This window comes from Ovis aries, chromosome 24 (genome assembly GCF_016772045.2).
Source record: "Ovis aries strain OAR_USU_Benz2616 breed Rambouillet chromosome 24, ARS-UI_Ramb_v3.0, whole genome shotgun sequence".
Classification (NCBI taxonomy): Eukaryota; Metazoa; Chordata; class Mammalia; order Artiodactyla; family Bovidae; genus Ovis; species Ovis aries.
Genome location: NC_056077.1, coordinates 38,951,520 through 38,963,607, shown reverse-complemented (window position 1 = coordinate 38,963,607; position 12,088 = coordinate 38,951,520). Strand labels below are relative to the sequence as shown.

The window sequence follows — 12,088 nt, the reverse complement described above, 5'->3', positions numbered from 1 at the left end:
TATTAGACTGTGTGGATCACAATAAACTGTGGAACATTCTGAAAGAGATGGGAATACAGACCACCTGACCTGCCTCTTGAGAAATCTGCATGCAGGTCAGGAAGCAACAGTGAGAACTGGACATGGAACAACAGAATGGTTCCAAATAGGAAAAGGAGTACATCAAGGCTGTATATTGTCACCCTGCTTATTTCACTTCTATGCAGAGTACATCATGAGAAACGCTGGGCTGGAAGAAGCACAAGCTGGAATCAAGATTGCCAGGAGAAATATCAATAACCTCAGATATGCAGATGACACCACCCTTATGGCAGAAAGTGAAGAGGAACTCAAAAGCCTCTTGATGAAAGTGAAAGAGGACAGTGAAAAAGTTGGCTTAAAGCTCAACATTCAGAAAACCAAGATCGTGGCATCTGGTCCCATCACTTGATGGCAAACAGAGGGGGACACAGTGGACACAGTGTCAGACTTTACTTTGGGGGGCTCCAAAATCACTGCAGATGGTGACTGCAGCCATGAAATTAAAAGATGCTTACTCCTTGGAAGAAAAGTTATGACCAACCTAGATAGCATATTCAAAAGCAGAGACATTACTTTGCCGACGAAGGTCCGTCTAGTCAAGGCTATGGTTTTCCTGTGGTCATGTATGGATGTGAGAGTTGGACTGAGAAGAAAGCTGAGTGCTGAAGAATTGATGCTTTTGAACTGTGGTGTTGGAGAAGACTCTTGAGAGTCCCTTGGACTGCAAGGAGATCCAACCAGTCCATTCTGAAGGAGATCAGCCCTGGGATTTCTTCGGAAGGAATGATGCTGAAGCTAAAACTCCAGTACTCTGGCCACCTCATGTGAAGAGTTGACTCATTGGAAAAGACTCTGATGCTGGGAGGGATTGGGGGCAGGAGGAGAAGGGGATGACAGAGGATGAGATGGCTGGATGGCATCACTGACTCTATGGACGTGAGTCTGAGTGAACTCCGGGAGATGGTGATGGACAGGGAGGCCTGCCGTGCTGCGATTCATGGGGTTGCAAAGAGTCGGACACTACTGAGTGACTGAACTGAACTGAACTGAGCCTAGGATACCTTCCTTTCTCTTCTAGGGAAAAAGAAATCTAGTTTTTCCAAGCCATTAAAAAAATTTTTTTTTTAGTCGGCTGCCCTGGGTATTAGTTGCAGCTCACAGGACTTTCAGTCTTTGGTGTGGTATGCAGACTCCTAGTTGCAGCATGTGGGATCTAGTTCCCTGACCAGGGATTAAACCCCAGGCCTCTTGCATTGCGGAGAAGGCAATGGCAACCCACTCCAGTACTCTTGCCTGGAAAATCCCATGGATGGAGGAGCCTGGTAGGCTGCAGTCCATGGGGTCGCTAAGAGTCGGACACGACTGAAGCGACTTAGCAGCAGCAGCAGCAGCAGCTCTTGCACTGAGAGAGCAAATCTCCTGGTTTCCTGCCTGGAGATTGATGGTGTTCATTTCAAATTTCCAACAGATGAAAAGAGTGTCATGAACTGATCACTCAGCCCATAACCCGCTCTTCAGTGTGTAGCCCCTTCCTCTACTCCCTTTACAATCCTAGAGCAAAACCTGGGGAAGGGAGAGTTGGTTTTTTGGGACACGAAGCCAACTTCTCTGCAGGGTTGCCGGCTTCCACTTGTCTCTCAGTATTGAATTTTTGAATGAGGTGAGATCTGCCTCATCTTTGATTGCTTTTTCTACATGGAAAATAATTCAGGATTATTGTTCAGAGTTAAGAAATGTGGTTGGGTAATCACAACGCCATTAAGCAACATAACATTTCGTTTGACTGCAAACAGGCAAACCAAACTGGTAATGACCACGCACATCATGACTGTGAAAAGAGTTTCATCTTTATTATATTTCCAGCATTATCCTCTTTAATAATCTAAAATTACATACAAACTCTCAAGACAAGCCAAAAAAATTACAGCTGAATTACCATAATTCAATAATAAGAACGTTAGAAGTTAAAATTGATGTTTACAAAAATTAGGAGGAATGACCCACCTAGCCATAAGTAGAATCGATATATTATGTACATATAATAGATTAAAAACACAAAAACCTCTTGAAAATGTATACAAAATTTATTTACCTATACACAACAGCTATAATATTCATCACAAAACTTTGTAGGAATAACATGTTTTCAAAACAAAGACTGTTTCAAAACTATTTAAAGTAGATATATAAAAATAAAATATAAAAATAAATACAATAATTTTACAGGCAACATTCTCAAAATAAGCCAGTGATGATGGCAAACTTTGAGTCATCTATCATGATGCTATGGCTCTAATTTTATATTTTAAAGTAATTCCTTCCTATCCCAAGCCCCTACATTTCACCTTCAGATGAATCTCGACTAGGGCAAACTAGTGTATAAAAATGGGGCCACCAACATCTAACTCAGGGGAGATTTGAATTAATCTGAAAATTGGGGTGGTGCCTTAGGAAAGAAAAGAATCTGAAAAAAACCCTGATTTCTTATTGTCTCGCCAAAGACTCCTGGAAGCACACTCTGCTCCTAGGAGTACGACCGGAAAACTCTCTTCAGTTCATTCTAGAAGATGCTGGATTCTTTCCCATTTTCTGCACAGAGGCTTCTCTTGTCCTTCCTTGCGGCTGTCATCAGTGTCTGAATTGACTTTCCCTTGAAAATCCTCGTCTCCTCTGGGTGACCTGGAAGTGAGAGAGCTAGGGTGTCACATTTCGAAGGGGCGACTCTCCAGATATAAAGATTATTTATGAGCTTTCCTGCTGGTTCAGTAGTAAAGAATCCACCCGCCAATGCAGGGGACATGAGTTTGATCCCTGATCTGGGAAGATCCCACGTGCCAAGGAGCAAGTAAGCCCGTGTGCCACAACTGCTGAGCCTGTGTGCCACAACTGCTGAGCCTGTGTGCCACAACTGCTGAAGCCCGAGCACCTTAGAGCCTGTGCTCCACGAGAGAAGTCACTGCGATGAGAAGCCACACACAGCAACTAGAGAAAAGCCCTCACAGCGACAAAGAACCAGCACAGACAAAAATAACTAACTAAATAAAATTATTACAAAGGTATTATTTACATTCTCAATCCATTCTAACCAGAGTTTAGGCTAATTAATAATCCCAGGTTTACCTCAAATTCTCCATTCTAAACCCCAATCCTGAACCAGTGTTTTCAAGTGTGATTTCTGCACTTTGGTAACCCCAGCTCCAGAAATGTCTGAATACACCTAAGGTCAGGCCCTGGGATTTGCTTTGTGGCCAAGATCCTAGGTGATTCTGCTCAGGCAGCTGGCACTCAGAGAATGCTGCTGTAGTTTTAACTCACCTCGGTCCTTTTGTACCACTCAGAATCTGAACTTTCAACCACGCTACAAACATTACTAAAAAGTCAACATTATGAATCATCAGACCGGATGCCTGATCCCTAATCCTGGAACCTAATGTTTAAAGAATACTTACTCCTAACTTTGGTTAGTGTTGTGGGCTGAATGTTGTGTCCCCCTAAAATCCTTACATTGAAATCATCAACCTTAAAGTGATGGTATTGGGCTTCCCCAGTGGCTCAGATGGTCAAGAATCTGCCTGCAATGCTGGAAACCCAGGTTCCATCCCTGGATCAAGAAGATCCTCTGGAGAAGGGAATGGCTATCCACTCCAGTGTTCTTGCCTGGGAAATCCTATGGACAAAAGAACCTGGTGGGCTATAGTCCATGGGGTCTCAAAGAGTTGGACATGACAGAGAGATTAACTTCAGCAAGGTGATGGTTTTTGCAGGTGGGATCTTTGAGAGGTTACTAAGTCATGGTGTAGAGTCCCCATGAATGAGACTGCTGCTGTTATAAAAGGGCCCATGGTTTTTGCTGTGTTTAACCCACTCAACTGTGGTGGGGTTTTTTTTGTTTGTTTGTTTGTTTTTTGCCACACTGCAAAAGTACGCGGAAGTACGAGGAACGTCCCAACCAGGAACTGAACTCACGTGCCCTGCATTGAAAGCACACAGTCCTAACCACTAGACCTCCAGGGAATATCTCCAGACTGCAGTATTTTGTTAGGGAAACTCAAATGGACTAAGACAGTTAGTTTACAATTTAAGCCAAACTTTTGCTTAATTCTCTGCCCACATCTATAACACCATTGGTAGATCGTAATAAGCCAGGCTGAAGATAGCATTTCTTAACCTTCACTGGTTCTGATAAACTCCCTTGACCAAAAACCTGAGGTGGGAAATGTGTCATTGTACAAGAGGAGTGACTGATCCAGGAGTGGTGAGTCAGAGGAAATAACCACAGGTGATCTGGAGATAAGGAATTTGAAAGTGAATTTGGATGAAATAAAGCTAGTCATAATTTCTCTTTTATTGTTGACCATGTAGGCTGTTCTGTCTAACATCCTATTTGTAGACAATGAATTTGTGGAAGATAGATTCTGAGAGTCGCTATCCCAGAGGGATGGAAGGCCACAGATGAATTAAAAACAGAAACTCAAAACACAATATATGGAAAAAATTAGAAGCATTCACTTGTCACAAAAACCAACATCCCATCAAAGCTGTTATTTGGACCCCATTGTTTTGGGTGAAATGATTGCAGCCAAACCCATGCCTCTGTGACAAGTCGTTTTCCCCGAGGCCTGGCACCCGTGGACCCCACTGTACTTGCATCTGTGTGTGGTGGTCAGTCTGTAGCTGGGAGCTGAGTCAGCGTCTGGCTGTGTGCCCGGCTGGCCTAAGTCCCAGGATGGAAGGTGACGGTGATCCACAATTGGAATCCTCAATGAACAACACATCATTCTGCCTACATCTGCGAGGACACAGACCTACCTTTCCTCAGGCTGGTGATCTCAGGCCCTCGTGGTCCTGTGGGGCCCCTAGGGCAAGAGGGCACGATCTCGATCCCACACCCAGAGCCTCGGGTGAAAAGCTTGGATCTGCAAAGATGAACAGTCCCTTGAAATGATGATGCCTCTCCAAGTCGACCCCTCACCTCCCCTTGTCCAGCCTCCAATTTTTTCCCCCGATCCTCATGATCCCTCCCTTCCTCACCACCCTCACTTCCAAGCCCCCACAGCCCACCTACCTTCTCACACTCTTCCTGTGTGACCCTCATCTTCCAGTTCATGGAACAGATGAATTGGAAAACCAGTTTGTGGAACAAGTGACGCTGGGAGTGGTTCCTTCCGTAGAGGAACGAAAAGATGATCTGTTTGGGGGCCCGGTTGTCCTCCTCCATCTTACTGGCCAGGTAGCTGAAAAGACATCAGGCGGCTGTCAGGAGCAGGACAGGAAGGGCCTCCGCCTGAGGTCAGCTTTCTAGAAAGGATGCGGGCTGAGCATCTTCACACAACCTGCCCAGCCCTCCCCAGCATCCCCAGTCATCAAAGAGCCACTGCTGGGCAGGACCTTCAGAAGGGCATCTCTCACACCTTGTTGATGGGGATGAAATCCAAACCTCTGTTCCTTTCCGTTGGTTTTCTGTACACACACCTGATTCCCTAGGTTGTAGGTACATGTACAGTTCCTGAGGGCTAGAGCTGATCTATTTCTGCATTCATCCCTTCCCTACTAAATGATATGTTTAGGGCTTGGCTCTTATTGATGCATTAACTCAGCAGCCCTTCTTGAGCCTCTCTTCCCATCACCTCATATCCCCTAGCACATTGTTGCTGTTTAGTCACTAACTTGTATCTGACCTTTTGTGGCCCCATGGACTGTAGCCTCTCAGGCTTCTCTGTTTAGGAGATTTCCCAGGCAAGAATACTGTAGAGGGTTTTCATTTCCTTCTCCAGGGCATCTTCCTGACCCAGGGATCAAACCCAAATCTCCTGCATTGCAGGTGGATTCTTTACCACTGTGCCACTGGGGAAGCCCCAATCACATAGGGTGCCCTTTATAAGGTTTCACTGAATGAATGGAAGAATGTTTTAGAGCCAAGTGCAATACAGATTACCTTGGAGACTCACTATAACAAACCGTTGCAAAATGAAAAAGAATTGTGCTGAGGAAAATACCAATGCATTGGTATTTTGACAAGACCTGCCTTCCCCAGTGGTTACTGTAACAGGATTGGGGAAGGGGGAGGGGAGAGAAGAAATGACTATAATGCAAAACATCACATTATAAGAGGATTTTAAGGAAAGTGTAAGTAGGATTCAGAAATTAGGGAGCTCAGGCATCATGAAGGTTTTGGTGTTTGAACTCAACTGAAGGATAAGGTCATTTTCTTCAGATAAATGTGTGTGGGAAAGATATCTGGAAAGAAAGCATAAGGATATCAAATAGCAAATAGAGGGAAGGGCATTTGGAGGGAACAGTGAAACAAAGGAATAAAGAATCCGCACAGTAAGCAAGGGTGATGGCAACTGTCGAGAGGGCTGACTTCCAAACCTGAACTCTGGCCTTGATTTTGGTGAGTAATCAGCCAGTGAATACAGGTCATACCCGTGTCTTTAGAAGAATATTCGGGCAAATAAAGCCGACTGGCTTGGGAAAGACTTGGAAGAAACGTCAGTGGGGAGGGTTTTATACCGGATTTCAGCTGTGTAATGAGGACCCCAATCGTGGCCTTTGTCATGGGAACCCAAAAATGGAACATGGTAAGGAGTGAGACAGAAGAATTCAAACCAGAAATGAAACTCTCGGGCCTGTTTACTTGGGGACAGGATGTTGTCAGTTCTTTCTTCCTCTCCTCTTGGCAGGATTTCTTTGTTTCCTTCCGTCTTTTGACTGATATTAGGGTTTGTTTTGACAACAATATAAAAAACATACTTCATATATATATATATATATATGGATCCTACATATACATATGATTTCTTACTTTTATCTAGTTTCACTTTTTCTATTTTATATTCAGTCTTCCCATTTCATTTAGTTTCTGTTTTCTAATTTGTCCATTTCGTTTTTTTGATGTTCTGTCTCAAGACTTTATCAAGTGTAGTCGAAAAGCTTTTGCATACATACATATATATATATGTTATATGTATATGTATCTTAGAAAACGTATGAATTTTGGCCTAACAAAATATTTATGACATTTTGACTATACTTGTTTGACTTAGTATGAATAGAATGCTAGATTTCTAATTAAAAAAATAGACAAGCAACAAGAATCAAAGATTTACTGTATAGCACAGGGGTTGACACGGGAGCCTGGTGGGCCCCAGCCCATGGGGTCACAGAGTTGGACACAACTGAGTGACTAACACTGGGAACTACAGTCAAAATACCTTGTAATAACCCTTAACAGAAAATAATCTGAGAAAACGTGTCTATGTATAACTGAATAAGCTTGCTGAGCACCTGAAACACGGTAAGTCAACCGTACTTCAATTAAATATATATATTAAGGGAAAAAACATACTTCAATTCAAAAAGAAAGCACCCCACCATAAACAGTACAAATAGGCGTTTTTGTTTTTGTTTTTTAAAGGTGAAAGGGACGAGCCCCATACCTCTCCTTCCACCCTCCCAGGGTGCTGAGCATTGATGGGGAGATAGAGCAAGCTACTCACAGAGCTATGAAGAAATGGATCCTCCGGTATTGCCAGGAGAAGAGGCCGGCTCGGCTGAAATAAGCGATCACCATCGCCAGGAGATACTGATGGACAGAAAGGAAAACAGAGAGAGATCACATCCCAGAAAAGCAAAACCAGAGAAGGGAGTGGCAGGACTTCCCAGGGGGTGCAGTGGTAAAGAAGCCACGTGCCGACGCAGGGGACTCAGGTTCCATCTCTGGGATGGGAAGATGAGAGATGGAAATGGCAACCCACTCCAGTAGTCTTATCTGGAAAATCCCGAGCAGAGGAGCCTGGTAGGCTACAGTGCGTGGGGTCTCAAAAGAGTCAACATGTCTTAGCGGCTAAACGGCAACCACAAAGAGCGGGAGGTGGGGACTGGGTGGTGCCCCTTGGAGAAGAGCCCCCGCCGCATGTTGGGTGAGCTTGATTATTTCTGAGGAGGAGAGGACGGAAAGTCCACGATGCTCCCAGGACAGGGGCTGTGGGTTTGAGGGCAGCCAGCACTGGATGGTTTTTGATGAGCTGGAGCAAAGATGAGTCTCCTCTGAGCAGAGCGGGGGACTTAGGTGACCACCAAGTAAGCTCGCCTGGGGCTTAACCCCCAGAGGACACCTCCAGGCCCCCGCAGGGAGTTGCTGACAAGGCATCAGGTTGGAAAGGGGAGTGGAAATCTGGGTTTAGAGAGTACCCCAACCCCACCCCACCCCACCCCACCCCGGACAGGTGCTGGAGCAGGAATCCCTCTCAGGGGATGACTCACCTTGTCAGATACCTTCAGGTTTCTGTCCCAGGCCAGGAATCTCTTAATGACATGATCCTCTGTGAAAAGAGGGCAGATGTTAGACAATAGGAACAGGGCTGCCAGGAGAACATTCCAGAACAAAGAGGGAGAACGATGCCTCCAATGGGGAAATTTTGGGATGTGACTCAGGGTAGGGGGATGGAAGACCTTTCACTGGATGAGGAAAGGGGGTGACTCCCCTTCTAGGGGTGGCAAATGAGAGGGACCAGTGCCCCATCATTATGCGTGCACCACTGCAGAAGCCATCAAGTTATCACAATTTCTCACCTGACAGTCATGTCAGGCACGTAGATTCAAACAGCCTAGATTCAGTGAGGGCTAAGAATTCTCGGGGGGGCAGCTACCAAGTTAACCTCATCTTACAAGACTGTCGTTTCCAAGACTGATCTCTGCTCTGCTGTGCTCTGTCGCTTCAGTCGAGTCCGACTCTTTGCGACCCCGTGGACCATAGCCCACCACGCTCTGTCCATGAGATTCTCCAGGCAAGAATACTGGAGTGGGTAGCCTTTCTCTTCTCCAGGGGATCTTCTCAACCCAGGGATTGAACCTGCGTCTCTTGCACTGCAGGCAGAGTCTTTACCACTGAGCCATCAGTATCATTTCTAAGTCTAATCTAATCCTGCCTCATTCCTAAGTGTCCCTGCTGAGTGATCAGTACCGAGTCCCCCAGGGACTGAGAGCTCATCAGCTAGCAGGGAATCCCTCTCCCTTGGAAAAATGTAGTCATTAGAAGTTTTTTTTTTGTTTGTTTGTTTGTTTTTAAATTATAGAACAGGAGGTTGCAGGGCTGATGGGGAAGGGTCCTTACCAAGCATCTTGTTGAAGACCATGTGGTGTTCAGGCAGCACCAAAAACACCGGCTGTTTCTTCAACTTCATCCTGAGCCCACTCAGCGACTTCACGATCCAGCTGTCCTGGGCCTCGTCCTCCACCTCTGCTCCAAATGCCGCTGACCACTTCCTCTTATAGCCAGGGCGCCAAGGCAGGGAGCTGGAGCTGGCCCAGAGGGCTGAGAAAGGAAAAGAGGGTTAGGAAGCTTTTGATGGGAAGCTTTTGTCTTTGGAATCAGCCACTGGTTCCCCAACCCCTAAACCTTTCCCACTCCCATCCCCAGCTCTCCCCATCCGGCCTCTCCAGTCTCATAGATTGTTGTCCTTTCCACCTTTGTCTGTCGACATCCATCTACCCCTGCCTCCATTTTGGGGGCCATTTTTCCAGTTTCCCAGCCTGAAAATCTCTGCCTCATGGCAGGTAATTTCTCCCACTGTGTTGTTCTAGTCACCAACTCATGTTTCTCTGTGACCCCATGGACTGTAGTCCATGAGGCTGCTCTGCCCATGGGATTTTCAGACAAGAAACAGGAGTAGACCCAAGTCTCTTGCGTTGGCAGGCGAATTCTTTACCACCGACTCAGCAGAGAAACAGTTTCTCTCACTCAGGAAAAAAAGGAACCCTCTCTTTGTTTCCCCTCTTCCTTTCTTTCACCTTTGGATCTCAGGTCCTAACCTCCTTTCTTGCTTCCCAGGTTTTCTGTGTCTCCAGCTCCTGTCCTCTCCTCCCCAAGCCTCTGACTTTCTGAGTATCTCCTTCCTTCCACACGCACCTTAGACAGGAGCTCCTTCCTCACCTCTGTACCCCTTCCTCCCCAGTGTTAAGCCCCTGAAATTCCTTCTCATGCCCAGCTCGCTCGCTCACCTGAGGGTCCTGGGCTTTCTTCACTGACGAACATCACCATGGGGAGCCCCAAGGAGCTGGACTGGGGTCTCTGGTCCTCAAACTGGGAATTCAGGCAACAACTGGCCATGATTTCTCCCGAACCCTTCTTCCACGCAACCTAGACTCTGTTCTGTCTTAGCTCTTCTGGATCCTGGCCAAACGCAAGCGTGGTGTCCCTTCTTCAAGCTGAGGATGAACTGGGAGTGGAGGATGTTCCGGGAGATGCTGCTGTCCACCTCCACCATCGAGCACTATGGGAGTCTGCTCTTCCAATCAGGAAGGTCAGAAGCCTCTGACGTCAGTGGTCATTCCAATCCGGCAACCAGCTTGAAGAAAAACACAAGTAACTTTGACCGAGGCGTCCACTTCTCCTGGAGATTAAGGGGAAATTCTATCTCCTGCTACTGACCCAACTCCTGACCATCCCCCAAAACCATTCTTCAGGTGTTGGATTCCCTGTTCATCCCTTCCCAGCGGGCTTGCCCTCTTTCAGGGCACAGTTGAGTGTATCAGACACTTCTGTTTTGTGCAGCCATTGCCACTGTCATCTCCAAAATGTGTTCATCTTCCCAAACTGAAACTTGGTCCCCAGTAAACACTAACGCCCCATCCTCCGCCTCCAGCTCCTGGCACCCATCCTTCTACTTTCCGTCTCTTTGAATCTGACCCCTCCAGGGGGTTCATAGAAGTGGAATTGTATAACATTTGCCCATTTGTATCTGGCTGATTCACTGAGTGTAACATCTTCAAGGTTCACCCTTGTGGTAGCCTAAATCAAAATTTCCTTCTTAGACCCCCAAAGCTGGTGTGGATGGAACACACTAGGCAAGAAGGAAAGAAAACTCTGGCTCTGAGGTCGTTGTGATGTATCCTGAGTGCAATGGGAAACCAGTGAAGGAGAGGAGCCATGGTCCAATTTGCATCAAAAGGGAAAAAATTAATGTCGCCTGCTATGTTAATGGGTGGGGTGGAGGGAAGCCCCTGGTGGTCCAGGGGTTAGGACTCTGTGCTCTCACTGCTGAGGCTGAGTTCAACCCCTCGACGGGGAACTGAGACCCCACAAGATGTGAAAAAATGGGGGTGGAGACTCAGCAAGAGTTGGAACTAGGGAGACCCAGATGTGGTTAGGAGTTGGGGGGTGGGTAAGTCCAGAAAGGGGATGTCTGAAAAGATGGAGAGAAGTCATCAGGTTCCAGGCATCTGGAGGAAGAACCAGCAGGTCTCTTTGGGGGATCAGACATGGGGGAGGCTGGAGGGCTGTAGTCCTGTAGCCTCTGTGTCCTTGCACATGCGTACGCCTCTTCTGCACGCGGGCATTCTGAGTCGCTTCAGTTGTGTCTGACTCTTTGCAACACTATGGACTGCAGCCCACCAGGCTCCTCTGTCCATGGGATTCTCCAGGCAAGAATACTGGAGTGGGGTGCCATGCCCTCCTTCCTGACCCAGGGATTGAACCTGCATCTCTTCCATCTGCTGCTTTGGCAGGCAGGTTCTCTACCGCTAGCACCACCTGGGAAGCCCCTTATGCCTCTCCTGCTGAAACTTGTTTCTACAGAGAAATACTAACTCTTCCTCTTAAAAGTGGAATTATCGAATTTTCACTGTATGTAAAAAGAAATATCAAATATCATTAAATAAATAAGTGAACGCTCTCTGTATAGATTTTTAAAGTTTCCTTCCCTTTTATGGATTAATTGTATCAACATACACACTACATTTTCTTTACCCATTCATCTGTCAACAAACACTTGGGTTGTTTCACAACTTTGGCTCTGAGCCCTGCTTTTGAATTAGTGTTTGGACTTTGATGAGAAGTACCTCTGTTGTTCAGGACGTGCCCAAAGTTTTATTTTGTATTTTGATCACTTACGTGTTTCTAGTTGGTCATCTAGAGTCAGAGCAGTTCATCGAAGGTGTGGAGACCGTCTCCCTGGGTTGCTCTCCATGACTTTCCGAGATGGACTAGGTCTCAGAGGCCGTGCAAACCATGTCTGGGTTCCTCCGCAGCTGCCACTGGACTGGTTCTCCTCACTTGGGCACTGCT

The 12,088-nt window shown here is 46.4% G+C and overlaps 1 protein-coding gene across 1 annotated transcript; it reads right to left on the bottom strand.

Annotated features, from left to right (window-relative positions):
• Positions 1-2,011: 2,011 nt before the first annotated feature.
• Positions 2,012-10,221, bottom strand: LOC101107408 (speedy protein E4-like). The gene is made up of 6 exons (XM_060405731.1): positions 10,024-10,221; positions 9,137-9,337; positions 8,287-8,345; positions 7,521-7,606; positions 5,087-5,255; positions 2,012-4,937 (listed from the first exon to the last, which is right to left on the bottom strand). The coding sequence occupies exons 1-6, from the start codon at positions 10,130-10,132 to the stop codon at positions 4,878-4,880; spliced, it is 684 nt and encodes a 227-aa protein (XP_060261714.1). The 5' UTR covers positions 10,133-10,221; the 3' UTR covers positions 2,012-4,877.
• Between the last annotated feature and the right edge of the window lie 1,867 nt (positions 10,222-12,088).

Excerpts from the sequence above, each read along its gene's own strand:
- LOC101107408 (XM_060405731.1), bottom strand. The coding sequence starts at position 10,132 with ATGGCCAGTTGTTGCCTGAATTCCCAGTTTGAGGACCAGAGACCCCAG. Across the intron at positions 7,607-8,286 it reads ACCTGAAGGTATCTGACAAG|TATCTCCTGGCGATGGTGAT; the intron begins GTGAGTCATCCC and ends TCTGTCCATCAG. Across the intron at positions 4,938-5,086 it reads CACAGGAAGAGTGTGAGAAG|ATCCAAGCTTTTCACCCGAG; the intron begins GTAGGTGGGCTG and ends TCATCTTTGCAG.